We start from the raw sequence: 25,659 nt of genomic DNA on the forward strand, positions 1-25,659 counted from the left end.
CATATATATATAAAAGAAAGAATTTTATTTCAGAAATATATATATATATATATATATATATATATATATATATATATATATATATATATATATATAAAGAAAGAATTTTATTTCATCTTCACTTTTAATTTTTTTATTTGATATCATTGTAATTAGGGTCTGAGACTCTACAATAATATATGTATTTTTACACATTTTGATTGTTTGAAACAGTTATGAAATTAATTATTGATTGAGATTTAGTCATCTTTAAAATTTTTCACCATTTTTTAAGAGTTAAGAATGTATTTTACGAAGAATAAATTTTAATATTTTTTCACAAATTCAACATATATTATCAACTTATCTATATTCATTCATCTTCACTTTTAATTTAGACTTGTTAATTACAATTTTACAAATAAAAAAAATTCATAATGAACCTAAAAAGAAAGATGTGATTGGATAAATTTGTACTGTGACTAGATGTATCACAAATACACTCAAACTGAAACACATGTTTAGGAGATCGTCATTATTGATGTCTTTGAGGGTATATATATATGCCAGCCTGCAGACGTTCCCTTGCAATTAATTATTAACATTGCAGTAAATGAGATAAATTGTTTGGTATAGTTGGATGAACGATTTGAAGTACAAATAGGGGGTTATGCATAACTTTAATTTGCTCAGATCGAAGAAGCAAAACAAAGCCAAAACTACAGTTCTCTCAATGAAGCTCCCAGCACATTGTTTTCTGGCTTCAACTTTGAAGTCACTTGTCCGTTTGACAGTACTATTACTAGTTGTTTCCAGCAACAAAACAAAGGGTGCCGTGAAACTTCCACCAAATATCTCGGTTCCAGCAGTGTTGGTATTTGGAGATTCGATCATGGACACTGGCAACAACAACAACAACTTGATAACATCAGCTCGGAGCAACTTCCCACCATATGGCCAAGATTTTAAGGGAGGGATCCCTACTGGTCGATTTTGCAATGGAAAGGTTCCTTCAGATATTCTAGGTTTGCTTGCTTCGAGGACACTTATAAATTGATTTTTTTTATATATTAAATTGAACGAAATTTAATTATATAAAATCTTATCCACTAAGTTATAACACTTTAAATTAATTTATGATTTAGACTTGTTTGTCTATATATACTAAGTTATAATACATCAGATGCGATTCTTTATGCGTTGTTGAATTCGAATTATTCTTTTTTTTTTTCATTACATGTATTGTGTGCGATAAGTTAAATATTTATTTATTCCCTTCTTAGTAAAAACTAAAAAACATTGATCTGATAATCAAATTCATTTAAAATTGGAATATGGATCGATATATTAGATCACATTTAAATTAGAACCACTAAATGATAAAAATAAGGCAGGGGGAACTTAACAAATTGAATAAAAAACATATATATATACAAACAATATGTTAATAATTTATTTGTTTGTGATTTTTACCATTGCTTTATCTTTAGATGATGTATATTGGAATCTTTCATTTTCAATTAGATCCCTTTCTTAGGAATGAGATTCTTAATTAGGTAAATTTCCGCGAAAGAATTATAAAAAAATTGTTTAATTATGATCAATTACCATGAAAATTTAATAACTTGAATTATAATTAATTCTCACAACAAAAAATTACGGATATAATTTTTTTATTAATACTTTAGCTATCTGATCCCTATCTATCTGTAGCCTTTATTAAAACACTTTATTACCATTCTAAAAGTATTTTTTCTATTAGAATTTAAATATGTTAAACTGAATTTAATTATTTTCTAGTAGACTACTTTTATATGTTGTGATGCTAATTGAGTGCATATTTAATTTATTTAATTTTAGAAAAATAAGCACTTTTTTACTACTAGCTTCATAAGATTTTTTTTCTTTCTAAAAATTAAAGGCTATTATTTATCTAAATTTAAACATTGATGAGTTTTTATTTTTTTTATATCAACGTTGATGAGTTGCTTCAACTTGATTTGTGCAAGGGGATTAAGTTTAGAAAATTTTAATATAATAGATAAAGTGATCACTAAGCTAAAGTCTTGTATTTTTCTTAAATTAGTTTCTTTCTGTTCTTTAACTGTATGATCAGTTGAAGAATTAGGCATTAAAGAGTTTCTACCCGCATATTTGGATCCAAATCTCGAGCTTAATGAATTACCCACCGGTGTGTGCTTTGCATCCGGTGGTTCCGGATACGATCCTTTGACATCCCAAACTGCGGTACACAATTTTTTCTCCCAAATTAAAGTTTGTGAAATTAATAATTTCACTGTTCCTATACTCTTTTTTTTTTTTTAACTGATTACGTTGTAAAAATCACTGTTCCTTTTCTAACTCTGTTACGTTACTTATTTATAACAGACAGCTATACCATTATCTGGTCAACTAGACATGTTCAAAGAATACATAGTGAAGCTAAAAGGACACGTTGGAGAGGACAGAACAAACTTCATCCTAGCCAACGGTCTTTTCTTTGTCGTTTTAGGCAGCAATGACATTTCCAACACATACTTTTTGACCCATCTTAGAGAACTGCAATATGATGTTCCCACTTACTCCGACTTCATGCTTAACTCAGCTTCTAATTTCTTCGAGGTATGCATAAGTTTCATATATATAATTTCTTCAATTTACACTATTTGTGACTTTAATTTCAATGAACGGTAAGACACCATTTTTTTTTTAAAGAATGAAAGGTGTGGAAAGGGTAAAAAGATAAAAATAAAATATAGAAGTGTGAGATTTATTATATTAATTTTTGAAGTTTACATCTCAAATTCATTCAAGAGAAATTAAACCAAATATTATATATTGATAAAAAAATACTACCCAAGTGTAAATAATTTTATCTTATTAATTCACTAAAAATTGTTATTAATATGATTTTTAATATAATTATTATAAAAATTTAACAAATTTAACAAATTTATCATTCAAAACCGTTAATGTTGTAATTCATTATTTTCATATGATCACAAAACATATCAATTCACGTATTTTTCATAGAGTTTATTGTTATTTACTCATATGAAAATTAAGGTATTGATTTTTCTTCCCTCTCAATACAATTGAAAGGAAATATATCAACTGGGTGCACGGAGGATTGCAGTAGTTAGTGCACCACCGGTTGGTTGTGTACCGTTTCACAGAACATTGAGTGGTGGAATAGCAAGAAAATGTGTACAAAAGTACAACGATGCAGTGCTGTTATTTAACGACAAACTGTCGAAGAAAATAAATTCCCTTAATCAGAAACTTCCAAACAGCAGGATTGTTTACTTCGATGTTTACAACCCTTTGCTTGATGTCACTGTGAACCACCAAAAATATGGTAATTACATCACATTACATATTTCACTTTATCTTTTGATAGAAATTACCACTGATCAGCTTTTGTTTTGAAATCATTAATGACAAAAGTTGCTAGGTAAAACTTCAATAATATTACCTTCACTTTACCGGTATTACCTCTTTTTCATATTATTTTTTTCTGTTAGAGATTGTTACACATAGATTAAAAAACATTTAATAAAATTAAAAATTGTTACACTTAAACTAAAATGTTCTTATTTAATATCTTGATTTCTAATAACTGTATCACTAGTAATGAGTATTAGATGAGAGTATATTTGCAAAAAAATTATTAATTAGACTTTTTGATTAATAAGGACTCTAATCATTCGGGATATAATTATACTTTTTGACTTAGCTTATTCCCAATAATGTATTTTATGAGAATCAATCTCATGTTTTTTTCTACAAATTCAGTACATGTTAATTAAATTATACCCATTAAATGAATATTAATTAGATTTTGAAACTCTAAAATATCAATTATTTTATGAAATAATAAAAAATGTAAAACATAGAAAAATATGAAAAGAAGGTAGTACTTCCCTATAGTTTGTGAAAATCTTTCGGTGCTCTGCTGTTTATATATCACTTTAATTGTAACAATCCAACAGAAATTAATGATTTTAATTAACTTTTGTGAAATGTTTCCTTGTCCAACTGCAGGTTACAAAGTCGGGGACAGAGGGTGTTGTGGCACAGGCAATCTAGAGGTTGCATTGACATGCAACCATTTGGATGCCACGTGTTCCAACGTTTTGGATTATGTGTTTTGGGACGGTTTTCACCCTAGTGAAAGCGTTTACAAACAGCTTGTGCCCCCTCTCCTACAGAAATATATACACCGGTTTGCGTGAGCAATTAATCTATTTCCTTTTTACACAAATCTATCTCTGATTTTTTATGTAATTTCGGGTTTGATTAATTCTTAGCTACGTGGCTACCAAATAATTCGTTATATCTAAAAGCTAAAAAATCATGCATACAATTTCTAGAGGGTTGTGGCTTTTTCAGACAATAGTAGCAGAAACAAGTGCCTCTGAGATGCATTTTCTTTGAGATGCATTTTATATTTTGAGTGCATAGCTTGCTCAAAAGTATGGAAGCTAAATTGGATTATCATTTTCTCAGCTTTGCGTAATAATTGCAAGGTCTGTTATCTTCAATTTCTCGCTTAATTACTAAGTTGTTGTTCAGTCTTGAGGAAGGAGCGGCAAACTATTTGGCACGCAGTAGTATGAAATAGAATTATTTTGTAATAAAAAAAGATCGGAGATAGAAGAAATAGTGGATTCAGGTTTATGATATGGTATCTTGCTTTTAAATTTGATGTGGTATTTTTTATTCAATCTTATTTTGAGGGGTCATGCAAATTTGACTCGAGTTTATGATGTGGTGGTATCTTGCATATGCTGCATATTGACATTTAGTGCTTCTAGTTGTCACACGATATCTGTTATGGTGGCATATATTTAATGTGGATCTCTTTGTATTTGCCTTATTTGGCGGACCATACTTGTCCAGATTGTCATTTTCTAAGGCACGAGGAATGTTGTGGCTAAATTTGGGCGTAGGGAGAGATTTATATTTTAAATTGCTGGAGTTATTAGCTAGAGTAGTTTTATTCTTTTGACAATGATGAACAAAGTTTAAGTATCCATTTAATTATCAGTGTGTTTAGCATGATCCGCCCAGAGCCTTGTAAATGAAAGTTTCTACTTTTCAAAACAACAATCGTAAAAGATATGGGGGATGGATTAACGTTAAGTTGAACTGAACTTAATTTCAAACACCCACTGTATTGGTAATTAATATTTAATAAAAATTATTGAGTGTACATGTTTTTTTTAATTATTATGTTAGTTATTAATTTTTTTCAGTAAAAAAATTCAAAACTATTATTTCTCTCCTCTTCCATTGTTTTTTTAATTTTTACAATCAAATCCATCTTATAATTTCTTTATTAAGATATTTGTAAAATGAGATATTAATTAATAGTAGCTAGATGGTTGACTCGGAAGCTCCCTTGTGATATTCCAAGGAATAAGCAATGAGTATGAAAATTTGGTCTGAGTTTTTAGCTTGGGACATGATTTTAACTGGTTTTCCCCTTTGAGAAACCATATTCTTCACTCATCAACCTAAATTGTTTCCTCGATCGACAATTAGGGATGAACCAATTGGTTCCCACTCCTGTGTTGAAGAAATTGAAGCAATCATTCGTGGATGCTGCAATCAATAAAGTAGTACTAAAGAATTGATATAAAAAAAACTGATCTAGAATGTTGGGAAAAAAATGTAAATTATATTAAACTCAAAATGATACAATAATAAACGGGGCATACCCCGCAGTTAAAGAAAATCAAAAGTCTCCCTAATACAAGAAGACCTATATCAAGATGCTAAAACAAATGTAACAGGTGCGCTTGTCTATACATAAGAAACTTAATCTTGCTAATAACCTCTATTACAGAAAATTGATAATCTTCAAAAATCAGCTTGTTCCTAGACAGCCAAATGCAGTAGACGGTAATTGCTATAGCCAGACAACATAATTTTCCTTGAACACCTGATATGGATCTGCCCCTAATTAAAGAGTCAGTAATGCGTTGTAAAGAAGTGAAACGCCTGCGGAAAGGAGGCAAATAACGAATGTGAGCTCAAACTTGGAGAGATTTCCTGCAAGAAAAGAATAAATGAACATTTGACTCAGGCTCATTTGAACATAAAGGGTAGAGGGAACCCTTGTTCAAAAAAGCAACTTTGTCAAGAGTAAGCAGCCGATTCCTTTTAGCAAGCCACAAAATAAAAGACATCTTATGGGGGATTGCTGGATTCCATATAACAGAACACCAACTAACAGTAGGCTTGACACCTCTAATGTATTCATAGACTTTGCCAACAAGCAATTGTTCATTGGTGCTTCAAGATTGAATCCTCTTTTTGGACTCTTCCGTACTTAGTTCTTTAGAGATAATAAAGTCCCTTATTTGAATGATTTTCTTTATCAAAACTGAATCTGATGAAGAAGTATTGTAATTCCACACATCGCTCCCTCTGAAATAGTAATGGTGAACCCACCGAACCCATAGAGAATCTTTCTTACAATGAAAGTCCCACAGGATACAGGAAAGAAGCGCAAGGTTCCAGTCCTTGAGATTAAAAAGGCCTAAACCCCCTTCTTTTTTCGGAAAACAAACTACTGACCAAGCAACCAAGGGCTTGTTTTTGCCAATATCCGCTTTGCCCCACAGAAAATTACGGCACGAAGCGTTGATCCGGTCCAGAACAGATTGCGGCAAAGGAAAAATCCCCATCCAGAAATTCACAATTCCTTGAATAACCGCTCTGATCAACTCTAACTTACCTGCATAAGATAAAGACTTTTTGTTCCATCCCTGAATCAGACCAGTAATCTTGGAAAGCAAGGGAGCATAATGACATACATTTAATCTAGATGATAAAAAGGGAATACCCAAGTATTTGAAAGGGAAGTCACCCAAGCTAAATCCAGTAAGTTGCTGAATATGAGAAAGCTCATGAGGCCTAATACCGGCTGATACCGGCTGAGTATATGACAGATTTATCAGAGCTGATGGAAAGTCCTGAAACCCTACAGAAGTGCTGAAGCTTGGCAAACATAGTTGACACAGAAGGGATATCTCCTCTAGATAGAAGCATAATATCATCTGCAAAAGTCAAATGAGATAGCTGAATACTTGCACAATTGGGATGAAATTTAAAATTGACATCATCCTTGAGACTGCTCATATCTCTAGAAAAGTACTCCAAACAGAGCACAAACAGATAAGGGGAGAGAGGATCCCCTTGTCTAAGACCCCGTTACCATTTGAAGTGACCATAAATGGATCTATTGACTGTCGCACTAAAGGAAGTGGAAGAAACACAAACTGATCTAGAATGTTCATCGTTCGTGATATTGCAAAAATATCATCTTCTCACACATTACAATGATTTTCTAGGAATTGATGTAGATTACCAATATAAAAAGCATTTTGTTTTTGTATACTAGAGAATATTTTAACAAAAGTTAAATAAAAAGGCCATATTTATCTATCTATCAGTTGAAAATAATGTTATAAGGAATCCATTATAAAATGCCTTATTTTAAAAGTTTGCTTATGTTGTCTTCCTAGCTACAGTGGTACAGAAAATAAAAGATATGATTAAAAAGAAAATAAAATGTTCTTAAATAGTCCGTGTTTTGAATATATGTCTAAATTATCATGAGAGATTAAATGAGTTTTGCACTATCTGTATATATATCTGAGCCCGATTGAAATAAGGTGCACGAGGATCATGAATTTCCTTGCCAAACAGCTGGTGAAGCAAGCAGGTTCTGGTGGCCCCGTTTATTTGAAAACAATTTAGGTTGGTTTTGTTCCAGTTAATAGCTGGAACAAAATAATGTTGGTTGGCATTTACCTGAAATATATATATGACCAGGGGCGATTGTCATTGACTTCTTTCAGGTTTGCTAATCGTCTTAATTGCATTAAATTAAATAAGAAACTTAAAAAGCCCAGAGGATTAATATTGTTATTATATCTCTCTTAAATTTACAATTTGATCACTACCACTTTCTCTTAATCTTATAGTATAAAAGATATGAATTGGTTAATTATAATATTCCTTAACAAAAAAAAAAAAAAGGAGGGCAGCTGCATCCCCTGGATCCTTATATAAGTCTGTCATTGTATGTTAAGGGATTTAAACACAAAACAATATTAAATAAGAAAATATTTAATATTTTAAAATTAAAAATATTCAATGTTTTATTTTTAAATACTTGAAATAAATTAACTAAAAGTACCAAATAATATTTTCACTCCTTTGTACAGCCTTAAAAAACATGCAATAAAATTTACCCTCATATAATTCATAAAAAATAGTCAATCTTTTTTTTCCCATCAAATTATTAATGCCCGATCATTTGTTAACAATTATTTGCTTTTTTACTTTATTTTATGAACATTTAGATTTCCCTTTTATTTTTCCTCCTTATCAATAACAAATAAAACCTGCATAAACAAATACCGGCCAGATTTGTTTAATTAATGTCTATCATTATTTATTTATTTTTATTTATCTGTTTAATGAAATTTTAAATTTTTATAGATAAAATTTTGGTATATATTAATTGTTGTATATTTTCAAGCAATTCGTTCCTATATGTTAAAGTTCTCTCTTTTAGTCAATCCTTGATTAAGAAAACACCATATATATATATAAGTCACTCGTGCATATTTATAATCATGTGAAACTGTATAGCAAATGGATATATATCATTATCTGTTCACTGAGTTTGTCTTATTGTCCGCAGTCTTAGAAGTTGCATAGTGCTTAATTAATTGAGTTACCCATTCATATGCTAATAACCAAGTTTGGTGTACTGGAAAATAACGAAGGCCACGCGGATTGTTGGAGAAAGCTGTAACTACTACTCCAGCATTCGTTGTTGCACCAGCTGTTTATTGTTGTTGCATTGTTTGCAAAATGATGATCTGATTAAAGCGCTGCTCATTTGTAGAGAAAAAAATATAGAAAGGTTTTATAAGTGCAAAAAAGCATTCAGAATACTATTCAAGAAATTAATATTTAAAATTATAAAATATTATCAATGCACTCATAATTTTCAAAAATAGAACTTGAATTTTATTTGTAATGCATGCAATATTGCACTACCTTAGATCTTGAACCAAAAATAATGAGAACACGATAGTAAAGTTAGATCTGGTTAAATATTATTTTTTGCTTTAAAACATTTGCTATTTAAAGGGATAACAAAAAGTTATTAACTTTTTTTAACCAAGAAAAGTGGATGATGGTATTAATCTTAAGAAATTTTTTATCACTTCTTTAAATTTTTCTTGTTTTATATAAGGGACATTACTAATTAAGATATAAGAATAAGATTGGAAAACATAATTAGTATTTTTATTTTCTAAAATAACAACTTAATTGAAACAAATTAAATAATATCTGGAAATCAAAAGGTATTCTGAAATGAGGACAATTAGTTTTTAAAATCAAATTTAATATGAGATCTAAACATGATGTACGTATTATGTAGAGGAGGTAATTCATTTTCAAAAACTAATTAACTTCACCAAGCGTACAATATTTTAATTTTCTGCTTTTATGTTGATACAAGGTGGTTGGCACTTGGCAGAGCGAGTTATAGCAAAAGAGGGGAAACAGTCACCACGTGGTCTGCATTATTTGCGGTTCGACTTTTAACCACCAGTTATTAATAAAATATATATATATATATAATTCGAAATTTATTAGGGTAGCCTAATCCATTATTATTAGTTCTATCCCATTTTTGTTCTGATTTTGTCATCTAAGACATACTAAATAAATGTGATAGGTAAAGTGTGGTTATTAGAGACACTTTCCTTAATTTCCTTAATTAGTGCATCATCCACTTAGTAGGCGTGTTGATAAACAGATGAAATCTAATGTAAATAGAAAAAAAATGATAAAAAATTGAAAACCGAATAAATCAGAAATCAAACCAAACTTCTAAATTCATATATATTTTTATCCATAAATTTATAATATCACTTGTTTTTTTTTATTTTTTTATATATTTATAAAATTATCATATAATTTATATTTATTTATAAAAAAATATATTTAATCAATGATCTTTTTTTATTAATTATCTGAGTTAAGATGTACAAATATATTATCATCCATATCTATATTAAAACTATTTGGTCACTGTCTCGTATTGTTGGACAATTTTTAAGATTTTCTATTTTAATCTTACTGATTTTATTTTTTATTCTTTCACTTTTTTTCAAGATCGTGCAATGCACGGATTTCCATGCTAGTTAGTTATATAATGACATAAATAAATTATTGATATTTGAAATTATTTTTTTATTATATTTATTATATATATCCTACTTTTTATTAATATTTTTTCAAAAGAAATAAAATTAAAATTAAAATTGATAATCAATTCAATTTAAATCGCTTTAAATTAAATTTGATTGGATCGATTAAAACTAAAGAGTACAAACCAAATCAATAGTAAATTTACAGAACCAAAATTATCAGTTCAAAGTAATTTTTCTCTTCAAAACAGATTCAATTTAATCTACAATCACCCTTTGACTTAGCCCACCTACTTCCTTGTAGTATCAATTAATTTTCTATTTGTTTTCACGAGAATAGGTATGCACAACTCACTTTAATTTGTTCACCCTTTTGCTTTTTTTGGTGATTGTGAATTAATGCTAGGGTTAGTTCAGAATGGATCGATCCAATTAAGAAAGAGCACGCGTCTCTCTCCCATCCCTCTTCAATTTAATTTGCTTTAATATATGTATTTAACTAATATTTCTTTTATTTTTGTTGTCAAACTCGTTTTTTACTACATACTTATATTTTACTATAATTATATATTTATAAGGTTATTTTTAAAGTTGTTTAAATTTTTTCCTCCTTAAATATTTTCTGAACTTTTTACTTAATATTTTTTTGGATATATATCATTGTATTTTCTGGTTTTTATGGAAGACTACGACCTTCTAATTAAAATGTTAACATGAAATGCATATATAGACTTCTGTGAGAAGTCTCGCATGGCGACAATCACATTAATAATGAAGCCTATACATGAATTTCATCTGACAAGGCCTAAAGCTAAAAGAAAAACTGATAAAAAAAAAACCCTCCAAAAAATCCAAAAATTAAGTAAACCCTAAAATTAATAAACAAATTAAAAACTGTAGAATGAGCATGCATGACATGTAGATTGTGGCCACTTCCCATACGACGAATGCTCATTTATATGTATCTAGGACCATTGCAGGGTCTCAGTCTGTCACTATATAAATTTAATTGGTTGGACTTCGTGTACGTCTTTGACACCTTGTATAGACAGTGGTCCGGGAAGTTTACGATTCTAGCATTGGAAGGTCACTACTGCATCATGCTATCTAGGTTTGTCTGAATTGAACTAAATTACTCTTCCATAGTTCAGTTTTTAAAAATTAAACTGCTCTAAAACTGAGTTGTTTGAACCGAACCGAATATGAAAAATTTATTACAGAATAAAATGTTAATGGAAAACAATTTAAACAGTTTGAAGTAATTTGGAACAGTTTGGTTCAATTCAGTTTATTCAAATTGTTACACAATTCACTTTAGTTTTCCAAATTATTACACTGTTCAGTTCGTTCAAACTATTTTTATAGTTCAATTCAGTTTTTTAGTGGTTCTTTCAGTGCATCTATTCTGCACACTCCTAAATTGCTATCACATTTTCTGTTGTAAGAAAGAAAAAAAAATCTTTACGGCTATTAATTAGTTTGCTTGGTAACAAACTAAGTTCCGTAGTAATTAATGCTCTAGTACTACTCTATAACAGCCAACCTAATTAATTAATTTATTTTCATAACAAAAGTGAATTCATTAAAAATGATAGGACCCTGGACTTTAGCATGAGAAAGGCTAAAGATCAGATTTGAAAGTCTGATACACATGTACTCATAACCCCTAAAGCAAAACGAAATGCTTATAGAAGCAGGTAAATAGAAACACCAACTTAACAAAGATTATCCTAGACATCATCTCCAAACACCAATATCGAGCCATTTTGAGGTTCCAATGATTCTTATGGTACCACAAGAAGCACCAGCTAGCCAATAAATACTCTGTATCATTATTCAGAAAAAGAAACACAGCATATTACCCGCTACAGTCGTAACACCCTATCAATTAATCGTAGTAACTGATCTTCCATCAATCTCCTAGAATATTTACCTGTTTTACATGAAGAATTACTCCGATATACTAATACTTTTTCAATATTAATTAACAGCCAACATCTGGAATAAAACTTACAATCCCTTAAAGCGGTATAAGATGACTAATTGAGTAAGAATAAAAAAAGGTGAAAAATGTTAAAAAGAGATACAGAAAAAGAATATATATTATACCGTATAGGTTATATACTCAGACATGACTGGACACACGATCTCCACTAGAGAACACAAAGCCTTGGACTTAATTGAGTTGATAGTCGGAATCCCTTTGTACGTATCCCCATGGTAAGAATATATATATATATATATATATATATATTTCACACACGAATTAGCATAAAAAATCAAAACCTTATTGATTGAATTGTATTTGTAGTCTTATGAATTGAGATTGAATTGTTTTGGTATTCAAGTTCTAATTATGTCAACAATACAAAGTTACAAACAAGTGCTTCAAAATTTTCACACATCTACAATCAGATATCTTCATCTAGATGTAGAAGCGAATTAATGCTATAAAGAGTGAGCCACAACTCTACAAATCAACTAAATATAAATTGGGAGCCTCTTGATGAGACAAACTTCGAAATTTAATATTTTTCCTTAAGATTACTTTAAATAACTCCATTTGTCAACTTCTGAGTTCTGACCTTCTCTTTGTCCGTTTGCTTTTATGGGCTTTGCCTGCCCATGCACGAGTTAGCTAGCTTAGCTTGATCTATTATCAATATGGTTCAGAATTCAGACACAGACCAAGCGATAACTGCAAATGCTCTAACGACATATTTTCGTCTTATTCATTTTCGTTTCCTCTTTTTCCTTATATGGTAACCATATGTCAGTGTTCTTCGTTCTTTGCGCACATACGTACGTTAAGAATGGACCACTCGACCCTCTAGCTAGATTTAAAAAGAAACCGCAAGAGTCAAGATGGTGTATATATATCCTCCAACAATTTACATTTATTAAGATTTTTCTTTTGCTTACAATTAAACCACTTAACATGGGAGATATTGAAATAAGTATGTTTTAAAAATGTATTTTTTTAATAAATAGATAGAGCTTGTTTATTGAAATAAGAAAATAAGAAGAAAATATTTTTTTTAAGGAACAATTCAAACAAATACATTAACAAAATAGAAATTTATTTATTTTATTAAAATAAGTGTTTTCTTTTCAATAAATAAGTTTAAGGGTGAGTTTGTTTAAATTTTAAAAATTAACTCTAAAATAATAGTTTTTTTTAAGAAACATAGAGGATTTATTTCTTAAAATAAACATAAAAATTACTTAGAAACCGTTTAGACAAATATACTAAAAAAAATTTATTTATTTTTATTAAAATAAACACTTATGTTAACAAATTAATTTAAACGCATTGATTTAAATCAACTTAACCCATTTTAAAATATAGACTATGTATAAGTGGATAGTTGATTCAAATAGTGTATATTTAACTTTCTTTAAATAATGTTTTGTAGATGAACAAAAAAATGCTGAAAAATTAACTTCAACATTGCCTCAAGTGCATGTACAAGTGGATTAGGAAAAAGAAACAGAGAACACATGGCCACATGGGATATATTACTAGCATTTATAGAAGTCATTAAGGATAATGGATTGGGCCAAAAGATAGAAGCTATTGAAAACCCAAGGCTTGAGTGATCCTCACCAAAGAAAGCGAAAGCTGTAAAGGTTTGGGTTAATTGCATAGGGCAGGTATAAGTGAAACGTACGGACCATATTCATAACCATACAAGGTCCACCACCTAACGCCATGCCACTAATTTACTGCTGCAACACAACTCATATACCTTAAATATCTTTTAGTTACAAAGCTACCCTCCTTATCTACTTTGCTAAATTATCAATTATTGGACTCGATAGTATTTTGATTCTTTCATTATGATTTATGCGTAATCTTAATCCTTTAATTGATTGCTAAACACTCTATTTTAATTTTTTTCTTCTTCGAAAGCTCCATGAATTTAATAAGTTAAACCATTTTAAGTCTCTTTTCCTCAAAATTCACCATTCAAAATTTCAATTACTACCTTAAATTAAAGGGGGCCAATTTTTCTCGTCTTCTACCTTAACTTCACATTTTATAATATATTTCAAATTTTATGGAAAAGTTGACTTTATGAATTTTTAAAATTATTTGTATATAGAACCTTATATTTTAGAGATCACAAATATCTTCTTTAAGAAACAATCATAATCAATTTGAATAAAATTACTATGAATACTTATTTTTGTATTTGACGTAATTATATGTTTAGGATTCAAACTCAAGATTACAAATTAAGATGAAATAACTTTATATATAAGTTGATTTATGTATTCTATGCATGGTTAACATTCTAGTTATTTTTTTAAATGTGACTCTAACAATTTTAGTTAAAGAGAGGGTGATTAAAGATTTGAATATAATAATCAAGAAATTGTAAAAAATTGTTGAGTTAAAATGACACATCAATCATAACAGGGAGATCAAAAGTTCAATCGAATCTTCATTTTTTTGTTAATTTATATCATCAAAAGTGCACGAGTATCTTTTAATTTTATATATGCACATAATTAAATCTTTCCACGGTTTTGACAGAATTGTATCAAGTGCAGCTTATAATTATTTTTTTCAAAAACAATGCAGACCAAACGTGTTGTAATTCAGTAAACTTTATTCTTATAAAATAAATTTATGTGATATATAAAAAGAAAAAAACGCATTTAATTAATCGTTGAGGCCTCATGCAGTTATTGCATGTGGTTATGATCCTTTATATAATATAACCTTCCCTGAGACACAATAGTGAAGAACAAGTCTTGCATTGGGTGGAGCATACTTAGAAACAGCAACTATGTCTCTCATGCAGCTTACTAGCTCCCCTGTTGGCTCACTGGTCCGTTTCATTGTAATATTTGCTTTATGGTACAGAACCATGGCTTTGGCCAAGTTGCCACCAAACGCTTCATCAGTTCCAGCAGTTTTAGCGTTTGGAGATTCCATCGTGGACCCAGGCAACAACAACAACATAAAAACATTGATCAAGTGCAACTTCCCACCTTATGGAAAGGATTTTCAGGGAGGAAACCCAACGGGTCGATTTTGCAATGGAAAAATTCCTTCTGACTTAATAGGTACTATATATATCTTCTCTCTGCACTGCTTTCTTGCCTTTTATCTCACATTTTCCTAGCTTAGTCTATTTCAGTAAACTTTTAATGGAGGGAAAAGATTAATATATATATATATATATATATATATATATATATATATATATATATATATATATTCATTCTTGTCTCTTTCTCTTGAAGAAGACAGTGCCCTGCATAAAAACTTTGGAAGGCTTAGAAGATTATTAAAAAGATTTAGTGTATGAAGATAAGAATGAGAGATAAAAGAATAAGAAAAAGATAATAGAGGAGATAAAAATAATCTCAGGTTGGATAGACTAACAAGAATTAGCATTCTAGCAAAAAAATATTTATTGATAAAAAAAATAATTAAAAATATTTAAGTTAGAGTTTTATGAAATAAATAAAAAGTAAACAAATGTTTTTTTATACGAGCCCAAGTGATTGCAAGACATATATGAAGGCACTCAAAGGCGAGTTATACTCTTCCAGCCAGATTTTATACACAAAATTTGAGATTCAAATTCTCGACTACCTTTTTAAGGGATGCGAGGCTATCATTACTCGAACAAACACTTATTAGTAATCAATAAAAACCAGTAATTAATTAGACAGCCTTTGTCAACAAAAGACTCATAATCTTTTCATTTTATATGAAATACATGTATCTTCTATAAGAGGTTCGAGCCTAGCAGAATAAAATTCTGATGTAATTTTTAAATATTTTTTGTGTTATTATCAAACTAAAATTGGAATGAACTTTGGAATTTTGCATTAAATGTCAATATATGATAATGAGGTAAAACTATATTTTTTTATTAAAGTATTACCAAAAAAATAACGAAATGTATGAACAAAACTTATTTCTTGAGTGTTTTTAGTGTTTTTTTTTCGAATTAAAATTAGTCTTCACGTTAATAATCTATATAAAAAATTATATTAAAAGCCAATATAAGTCACTAAGATAAAACGACAATTTTGATGAGAGAGTAACGTTATAAACACCTAAAAACTGCATCTAATTAAACTTTATCCTTTTTTTTTTCTCTCATCTAAAGTTGAAAGTAACAATCCGTTCAGTCACAGTCAAATTTAATATCGATCATGGCAGGATGTTTGGTACCTTCTTTGTTTTTGTTTATTGTCTCACGCTCTAATTGGAAGGTCCTTTATTTACACTCCTTTTTATCCCAGCCATATACTGTGTGTAGACAGAGACAGTTGTAGAGTGCTACGTCAAAAAATTAAAATGCTTTTTAACTGTATGTGCTTCTGCACTATTATAGCCAAGATACATGATATATTAATTAGTTAATACCTTTATATATATATATTAACTATTCTATCAAAACCTATTATTTCTCTGAATCTCTTTCTTTCTATCACAACATTCAAATATTATATATATATATATATTCTTCTCTACATGTTGAGTAAAGTTTGGTTGAACAAACTTTTCCCAAAACAAATTAAATGAATTACTTAAGCGGAAAAAAACAACAACAAAGAAGCAAGTTTGAATGCTAGTGAGGTTATAAAACTCAAGGAGGGGCACCAAGTGTGAATTTGGAGCAAGAAAATGGTGAGACAACGAGTGACATATGTCATTTGGAGAGGTAACTAGTTGTGAGGATTGGAGTTGTTCCAAGCTTTTATGGCATCATCTTGGGTTATAAAGTGATTTGGGTACAGGATGGTAGTGTGCAGGTAAGGGAAACAACTAACAAGTGTACTTCATGTTCGTGAGGAAAGGAAGGTCAATATTCTATTATAACTAGACCAAATACTTTTAAAAGCACTTTTTAAAGAAGCATGACAAATGCTAACTTAGAACACTAATTAATAAGCTAAGGGAACTTAAATGAAAGTAGAAAGTTTTTATTAAAATACGAAAAAATTGTGATTTTTTTATACTTTCATATGATTTTTATAATATATATATATATATATATATATATATATATATATATATATATATATATATTTTAAATTTCTTAATTAGTGTAAAACACTGGTTAGTAACACCTGGTAAACATTAAAAACGAAGCTTTAAATATTAATTCAGAAGTATACCTTGGCTTACTGTTACATTTTTAACAGAATGTAAAAAAGAGTAATGATATATAGATATTTCATTAATTCTCATAAAAAAAATCTTAAATAATCGTATTACAAATAAATAATTAAATAGTTTGGGCTACTTGATGAAATTCATTTAACATTCAATTGCAAAAGTTATCAAGAGTAGTAGAAGCAATCTACAAATTATATAATATAATTCTAAAGAAAGTTTATATAAAAATTGTTATAACTAAAATGATTTTTCATCCCAAGATTCCAAATATAAGGTTAAAATAAATTGATTTAATATTTTAAAATGATACAATGTAGTTTAAAAATAAAGTGAGTTATAATCATCAATTAGAAAATTAATAATTAAAAATTTAATATAATTTGTTATACATGCATATCCATACTTTTAGAATTTTAATTGCTATTTTTTTAATTATGATTTATCATTATACTTTATGGATTAAATTATATAGTACCTTTTTACTTTAGAAAGTCAAATACTAATTTGTAGTTAGGATCCATTTCCCTGTTATGATATGTAAATGTAATTACGGTTCTTATGAATCCTCCTCCAAGTTATAAAATAGTTTTGATACCTAAAACAGTGTTTCTCATCGCAAATTCCTTGAGTTTCAGCTGAACAATTGGGTATTAAGGAGTATTTGCCTGCATATTTGGATCCGAATCTCAAATCTAGTGATCTTGTTACCGGCGTCTGCTTTGCCTCCGGTGCTTCAGGATACGATCCTTTGACACCCAAAATAACGGTAAATGCAAACAAAATTGAGCTTCATTGTCAATTCCTAAAGTAGTATTATTGTTGAGTAGAATTACTACAATCTACACTTCATATTTCCCAAATGATTTTTCAATATATAATTTCATTATAGTGTAAATTTTCTTAAAAGTGAAAGTGTATATAGAGTCGATTTAAAATGAGTTAAGTTTACCAAATATCTTAATTTAAATCAGTAGTAAGTAGTATATTCTATATTTTGCAACCAACAAAATGTTCTTATTTTTTCACTTTAAAATAGGACGTGATGAGTCATTATAAATCTGTTAGTAACTATTTTTTATTTCTCTGGATAAAAAAAACTTTAAATGTTTCTTCACTTTTAAGAAAGCAAATCTTATAAATTTACAGGTGAATGTAGATGGGAATTAAATTCTGTATATCGTTATTACTAATGTTCACCATTTGTTTGTAACATGTAAACAGTCAGTTCTATCGTTATCTACTCAACTAGACATGTTCAGGGAATACATAGGAAAGCTGAAAGGCATTGTTGGAGAGAGCAGAACAAACTACATCCTATCCAATAGTCTTTATCTTGTGGTGGCAGGTAGTGACGACATTGCCAACACCTATTTTGTTGCTCACGCCAGAATATTACAGTATGACATTCCTTCTTACACCGACCTTATGGTCAACTCAGCCTCTAATTTTGTAAAGGTACGTAGGTATGCTTGAGGTTTTTGTTCGATCTCAAAGGGACAAAATAATTGTATTTGTACCCAAAGAAAATGATCAAATATAAATAGTCATTATAATATATCGTTAGTATAACTTTTAAAATAATTATCATAAAAATCAACAAACTTATCACATATGATTGTTTATAATAATTGACACTGATAGTATAAAATGCTTTTAGACGATGAGTCCAATAATAATTGGTGATTAATATGAGTAATTATTATCATAAAACTTATAACAAAATCTATCATACACGGATATTTTAATGGTGATACACATGTACTGATACTATAATACAAATTTTTGTGCATGTAAAATCTATCATATAGATACCACGCTCACCATATATATACATATGATATTTTTTTCTTAAGGAACTGTATAATCTGGGAGCTCGTAGAGTTGCAGTACTGGGTGCACCACCGATTGGATGCGTGCCATCACAGAGAACTCTGGCTGGAGGGCTAACAAGAAAGTGCTCAGAAAAGTACAATTACGCAGCCAGGTTGTTCAATTCCAAACTTTCAAAGGAACTTGATTCCCTCGGTCACAACTTGTCCGATACCAGGATAGTTTACATTGATGTTTACACCCCTCTGCTCGATATCATTGAAAACTACCAAAAATATGGTAATCCCAAGTTTACTTAGTTTCATTCATCAGAATTTATTTAATTTCTTCGATAAAATTCACTACAAAAAATAATACTAGTAACAAAACAATTTATATGTAATTTTTTCACTAAATTAATACATTAATCTTTTGTAATGGTTCTTGATTATTTTTTTTTCTCAAGTTTTCACTTCTTGAATTGTAGGCTATAAAGTTATGGACAGAGGTTGCTGTGGCACAGGCAAACTAGAGGTTGCAGTGTTATGCAACCCTTTGGATGCCACTTGTTCCAATGCTTCGGAATATGTCTTTTGGGATAGTTATCATCCAACAGAAGGAGTTTACAGAAAGCTCGTAAATTATGTTCTTGAAAAGTACATAGATCGATTGTTTTGAGCTCGATTAAGTTTGCCTACGGGAAGTAATATCAATTATTAGTTATGTTGATGTCAACGAAGACAATGAGTATTTTGATTTGTCGAGTTTTGGTGTGATTGTTCGGTACTTTTTGTAGATTTCAATGTTCACAGGCATCGATCCATCTCACAGACGTTCCACATTTTTCCTGTGTGAAATATTTACCTTTAAAGTGGATGTATGTTGTTGTATTCAGGTGTTTAAATATGATTTTTGATGATTTTACTGGTTGGAAATAGCTATTTCCTTGTTAGTTGGAGTTACCAAGTAAAAATGTTATTTTGTTGTTTTTGGAGCTTGTTATTTTGTGTCTGCCATAATATTCCTCTATAAAATGTTTCATTATGTTATTTTATTAACAGAATAAAAATTCTCTATTATTGTTTTTTTTTAATAATAACATACTTATTCCTGCCTAATCTGATAAGATATTTTTCTCCTTGCAATGCCCTTTGATATCTTTGAGATCTTTTACTGTGACTTAAAGTAAGATTTCCACCTAGAACAATAAATGAGTTTACCTCAAAATTCTCATACTTATTTATACATATTTTTAATGAACCTTGGACCTTATGGGCTTTTCAGTTTGATTACCACTTTGGGCAATTCGTCTTTGACCCTGATGATCCTGCTTAATCATGATCTCTACTTCTTTGTTGTGTTTATCAAATGTGTTGTTGTCCTTTGATTAGCTGAGATATCCAAATAACCGAATACTCCTAATCGTTTTGTGTTTGGTTATAATTATAAAAAATGTTTTTTAATTAAAAGTGAATTTTAGTTTGTTTGGGTATGACAATTTTATCATTGTTTTTTATTACAAAATTATATAAAAGATCTTATAAGTACTTATAAAATAACATGCTAGTTTAGAAAAAAAAAAAGCACTTATAAATGTTGTAAAAAATACAATGCACCATATATGTCCATTAAGCTAACAACTACATATGGCCGATAGATAAAATGAAAACTGCATATATATTTTTTAAGTTAACAAGCATGTTATTAAAGTTTTACTAATTAATATTTATGGATAGAAAGCGCTAGCAAGATGGAAAATCGTGGCACAATGAACAAATTGATTCAAATGTACAAGTTAAACAAAAATATATGTCAATCCAAATGAACAGGCTAGCCCGCAGCCCATGAAACATTTTCTTTTTAACTATTCTCTAATTGTTTACACGCTAAATAATTATCTGCTATGGAAATCAAACAATATATATATATATATATATATATATATATATATATATATATATATATATATATATATATATATATATATATACACACACACATATATATATATATATATATACTAGATATAAAAATATAAAAGTCTAATGAATATTAAAAAAATAATTTACACAACGGTTATCATCTTGAGCACAATTTTATATAAAAAATATGATAAAAATGTTAAATTTCTTTAATCACCAAGACATTTGACAAAAGCATATAATGTTGATTTATAAAGTGTTTAAATTTTATACTAGTATACATTAGTTATTGTATTTTTATTAAATGATATATTTATCTATCATACACATTGCAAAAGCTATGTTAAATCATATTTTTTTAAAAAAACTAAGCAAAACATTATCTTAAATTCTAATTAGCATGAATTTGAATTTTATATCTATTTATTTATTAATATGCATTGAATAGGATTGAGCTTTTGAGTTTTTATTAAATGGGTATATTTAACTTTCTTACACATTGCTAAATCATGTTAAGTCATATTTAAAAAAATATATTTTTATCTTAAATTCTAATAAGCATGATTTTTTATTATTTTTATATCTATTTATTTATTAATATAAATTGAATATATAGGATTGAGTTTTTTGTTAAATGATATATTTAACTTTCATATACATTGCTAAAACCATGTTATGCCATATTTAGTAAAAATAAAATATATTTATCTTAAATCCTTATATTAACATGACTTTTGAATCTTATATCTATTTATTTATCATACATTGAATAAGTTTGAATTCTTGAATTTTAATTAAATGATATGCTTAACTGTTGTATACATGTTTTTTAGGCCACACATTCTCTAATAAAAAGACAATATTTCTCAAGACCATTATGAATGACAAAATTTTCAGTCTTCCTATAAGCAATTAAGTAATTTAATATTCATAATTCAAACTCAAGATATTTGATTAAGTTAAAATAATCAAATACCAATTGATCCACACATTTATTAGTTTGTCATACACATGACTAAAATTTTCTTAAGTCATATTTACAAAAACTAAAACATATTTTATGATAAATTTTAAATAACATGAATTTTGAATTTATATCTATTTATTTATATGATAAAACTTTATATTTATTTATTTATTAATATACATTGAATAAATAGGATTGAATTTTTGAATTTCCATTGAATGATATATATAGAAGATTTTAATTGTTTGTCATATGCGTGGCCCAAACCATGTTAAGTCATATTTACCAAAACTAAAGCATATTTTATCTCAAATTCCAATTAATATGACTTTTGAATTTTATATTTTTTTATTTATTAATACACATTGAATAAGACCGAGTTCTTGAATTTTCATTAAATGAGATATATAGAATTTTAAGCCTTGTAATAAAGTTATAACACTCCCTAATTTAGAAACACTAAAACATGTTTATCCTAAAAATCATAACACGAATTTTTAATCTTATATATATATATTTATTTATTTATATACATTAAATGGGCTTTACTTGTTGAATTTCTAATAAATGAGATTTATATGGAAGATTGAACGGCTTGACTTGTTAAATTTCTAATATTAATTCCCATAATTATGCCTAGCAACAATGTTGATATGTGTCGATAAATACTATCACTACGTTTCAAGAAAGTCATCACTGAGGAAGTAAAATGGATCGGTTATCTTGGGAGAGACTAGTAACGTTTGTGTTAGTTTTTTTTGCCATCGGATTTCCCAAAGCAATGGCTGTTAACGGAACAATTCCAGCATTGTTTTCATTTGGAGACTCAATCCTTGATACAGGAAATAATAACAACCTTCAGACATTAACCAAGTGCAATTTTCCTCCATATGGAATTGATTTCCAAGGAGGAATACCTACAGGAAGATGCTGCAATGGAAAAACTCCCACAGATTTGATAGGTAATTAACTATATATAATTCCCAATATATACATATTTCATTCCCTTTACTCCATGCATATACATATTCTGCTTCGACAGTGGAGATATAAAGGGCGCTAAATATTCTCTTATTTTTTATGATGGCGCCAATATTCTATTCGAAAGCAAATGATATAGAAGATTATATGCATAACATATATTCTTTTTGTGCAGTCAAACAACATATATTCTTTTTGAAAGTATATTTTTCTATACTCCGGATTAATATCTTTTTTAAGAGCTCTTTTATTCTTCTTGTAAGTATTTTTAAGAAAATATTTATGTAATAGTAATAAAATATTTTTAATTTTTTTACTAGAAAAAATATTTACCTAATATATTTTGATGATGTCACTGCTCCCATAAAAAATTAAGTGGAGATATTTGATTCATAAAAAATATACTCTCAGACCTACAAAAACAAATAACCTTTTGTACTTGTTTCTAATTCCTATGAATAAAAAAAATAAAACAAAAGACAACACTATATGGCTTGAAAATGTGCACAATTGTTTTGCCAAATAATATTAATGGTATTTTAATGTAGTTTTGATTTTTGACTCATTCTCCTTTAGTTCACGATATCATAATCCAAAAATTGCTTATAATATGACTTGAATAATGTGAATGTGTTGTATGTAGCGACGGCTTTGGGTATAAAAGAAACAGTGGCAGCATATCTTAGTGGGAACTTGAGCCCTCAAGACCTCGTCACCGGGGTATGCTTTGCTTCTGCTGGTTCAGGAATTGATGATCTCACTGCTCAAATACAGGTCTTACAATCTCAATACATTTTTGTTTGTCCTTACGATTTGTGTTAATTAATTTATTGCTTTCTTTTTTTATGGGGGGGTGAATGAATAATATTAAGGAGGTTAAAAGTCTGTGGGGAAACAAGTCTGAGGTACATCAGCTCTTAATTCCGAAACAACGAAATCAGGAACAAAAGCATAAACATGAAAATTAACATCAACACTTAAAGCATGCTTATTTATGTTATTGAATGTTTTGTATTCCTTCATTTCTTAACATTCTTATGTGTGTCATGAGCAGGGAGTTCTTTCACTGCCAACACAACTGGGAATGTTTCGAGAATACATAGGAAAGCTGACAGCACTTGTTGGACAACAACGAGCCGCTAACATCATATCCAACAGTGTGTATCTTGTTTCTGCCGGCAACAATGACATTGCCATTACCTATTCTCAGATATTAGCCACAACACAGCCTTTCCCCTTATATGCCACACGTTTAATTGACACCACTTCAAATTTCCTCAAGGTTCACCACCTTCAAACTTCAATTTACTTTATCATTAACATTGACACGAAAAATAAACATATATTAACACGCACAAAAATTATATCAGAGTGACATATTCAATGCCTAATTCTAGGGCAGACATATACATGCATTTTTACTGTAATATTAATTATATATATAATTACAACTTGAAGAGTCTATATGAACTTGGAGCAAGACGAGTGTGGGTACTAAGTACATTGCCACTTGGATGCTTGCCTGGAGGTAGAACTGTGGCAGGGGGACCATTAAGGATTTGTGCACCCTTTGCGAATCTATTTGCGCAGACATTCAATGGCCAATTATCATCAGCAGTTAATTCTATCAGAACCACCCTTCCCAATTATGACATTAGGTTCATCGATGTCTATACTCCTCTCTTTAATCTCATAAATAATCCTCAGCCAGAAGGTCATTTTCTATACAATATTAACTTAACTGTGTAAATTATATTAACACTTGTTAATCGTTAATATATATGTTAGTTTGCTTCATAATAATTTCAGGGTTTGTAGATGTCTCAGAAGGGTGTTGTGGGACTGCGCCATTTGGAGTTTCAGGAATATGTAGCCTTTTCAGCTTGTGCCCAAATCCTTCCTCATACGTTTTCTGGGATTCTGCCCATCCAACTGAGAGAGCTTATAAGTTTGTTGTGTCTACTATACTACAATCACACACTAATAATGTTTCGAGCTCTTTTGCTTTTGCTCCATTTAATTCTTCACTCTCAAATTAATGTATATGACTTAGAAATGGAGAGAGAAGCATATAGATATATAGTAGTATTACCCTTAAACTTAAGGACCGGAATTAGTTACTAGTTTTTTCTTAACAAGTCAAATTATTATTAAAGAAGACACTAGCACAAGATGTGCCAAGGCAGTTGCAAAAGGCATGAGTTGTGCATAATTACATGAGAAATTTATTAATTATCATTGTAAGATTTTATTTTTTTTATTAATAATTTTCTCTTATGAACTTCCTCTAATTTATCTGCCCATCATATATGCAATCATGTATTCCTTACTCCATCAATCTGCTAAAAGACACGCTGCAGCATCAGTCCTCTCATCCTCTTTAACCAGTAGCAATTTTACACGCAAAACAACGCATTCCACTTGCTACAACACATTATTTTCACCGAAACTCATCATGATCTTCTGCTATGCCTTTCCTTTACACCTCTTTCCTTCATTAAATGGACCTTCTTCCATCCAAGCGCCCTTATTCTCCTCACCCCGTATCAAATACATATTCAAGGATTGAAACTCCACTTTGCTCGCTGTAAGCCAATTCTAGGA

At 29.2% G+C, this 25,659-nt stretch overlaps 3 protein-coding genes across 4 annotated transcripts; all 3 read left to right on the forward strand.

Moving 5' to 3' along the window:
• Positions 1-491: 491 nt before the first annotated feature.
• Positions 492-5,040, forward strand: LOC114384618 (GDSL esterase/lipase EXL3-like). 2 transcript variants are annotated; one of them, XM_028344323.1, is made up of 5 exons: positions 493-1,004; positions 2,096-2,226; positions 2,368-2,601; positions 3,082-3,337; positions 4,024-5,040. In XM_028344323.1, the coding sequence occupies exons 1-5, from the start codon at positions 650-652 to the stop codon at positions 4,212-4,214; spliced, it is 1,167 nt and encodes a 388-aa protein (XP_028200124.1). In that variant the 5' UTR covers positions 493-649; the 3' UTR covers positions 4,215-5,040. The 2 variants fall into 2 exon arrangements, with proteins under 2 accessions (XP_028200126.1, XP_028200124.1); XM_028344325.1 differs by lacking the exon at positions 3,082-3,337 and having other exon boundaries at positions 492-1,004; positions 4,024-4,196.
• A 9,938-nt stretch (positions 5,041-14,978) lies between these two features.
• LOC114384515 (GDSL esterase/lipase EXL3-like) lies at positions 14,979-20,239 on the forward strand. The gene is made up of 5 exons (XM_028344209.1): positions 14,979-15,302; positions 18,012-18,142; positions 18,598-18,831; positions 19,230-19,485; positions 19,673-20,239. The coding sequence occupies exons 1-5, from the start codon at positions 15,023-15,025 to the stop codon at positions 19,861-19,863; spliced, it is 1,092 nt and encodes a 363-aa protein (XP_028200010.1). The 5' UTR covers positions 14,979-15,022; the 3' UTR covers positions 19,864-20,239.
• Positions 20,240-22,855: 2,616 nt separating this feature from the next.
• LOC114384192 (GDSL esterase/lipase At1g23500-like) lies at positions 22,856-25,350 on the forward strand. The gene is made up of 5 exons (XM_028343848.1): positions 22,856-23,036; positions 23,699-23,829; positions 24,110-24,337; positions 24,514-24,769; positions 24,835-25,350. Exons 1-5 carry the CDS (start codon positions 22,856-22,858, stop codon positions 25,092-25,094), a joined length of 1,056 nt encoding a protein of 351 aa, XP_028199649.1. The 3' UTR covers positions 25,095-25,350.
• The last annotated feature ends 309 nt before the right edge of the window (positions 25,351-25,659 follow it).

Source organism: Glycine soja, chromosome 14, assembly GCF_004193775.1.
Source record: "Glycine soja cultivar W05 chromosome 14, ASM419377v2, whole genome shotgun sequence".
In the NCBI taxonomy this organism is placed as follows: Eukaryota; Viridiplantae; Streptophyta; class Magnoliopsida; order Fabales; family Fabaceae; genus Glycine; species Glycine soja.

Coding starts and splice junctions, on each gene's coding strand:
- LOC114384618 (XM_028344323.1), top strand. CDS start 650: ATGCATAACTTTAATTTGCTCAGATCGAAGAAGCAAAACAAAGCCAAA. Junction 2,602..3,081: donor CAGCTTCTAATTTCTTCGAG/GTATGCATAAGT, acceptor TACAATTGAAAG/GAAATATATCAACTGGGTGC. Junction 3,338..4,023: donor TGTGAACCACCAAAAATATG/GTAATTACATCA, acceptor GTCCAACTGCAG/GTTACAAAGTCGGGGACAGA.
- LOC114384515 (XM_028344209.1), top strand. CDS start 15,023: ATGTCTCTCATGCAGCTTACTAGCTCCCCTGTTGGCTCACTGGTCCGT. Junction 18,143..18,597: donor CTTTGACACCCAAAATAACG/GTAAATGCAAAC, acceptor ACATGTAAACAG/TCAGTTCTATCGTTATCTAC. Junction 18,832..19,229: donor CAGCCTCTAATTTTGTAAAG/GTACGTAGGTAT, acceptor TTTTTTCTTAAG/GAACTGTATAATCTGGGAGC.
- LOC114384192 (XM_028343848.1), top strand. CDS start 22,856: ATGGCTGTTAACGGAACAATTCCAGCATTGTTTTCATTTGGAGACTCA. Junction 24,338..24,513: donor CCACTTCAAATTTCCTCAAG/GTTCACCACCTT, acceptor TACAACTTGAAG/AGTCTATATGAACTTGGAGC. Junction 24,770..24,834: donor AAATAATCCTCAGCCAGAAG/GTCATTTTCTAT, acceptor AATCGTTAATAT/ATATGTTAGTTTGCTTCATA.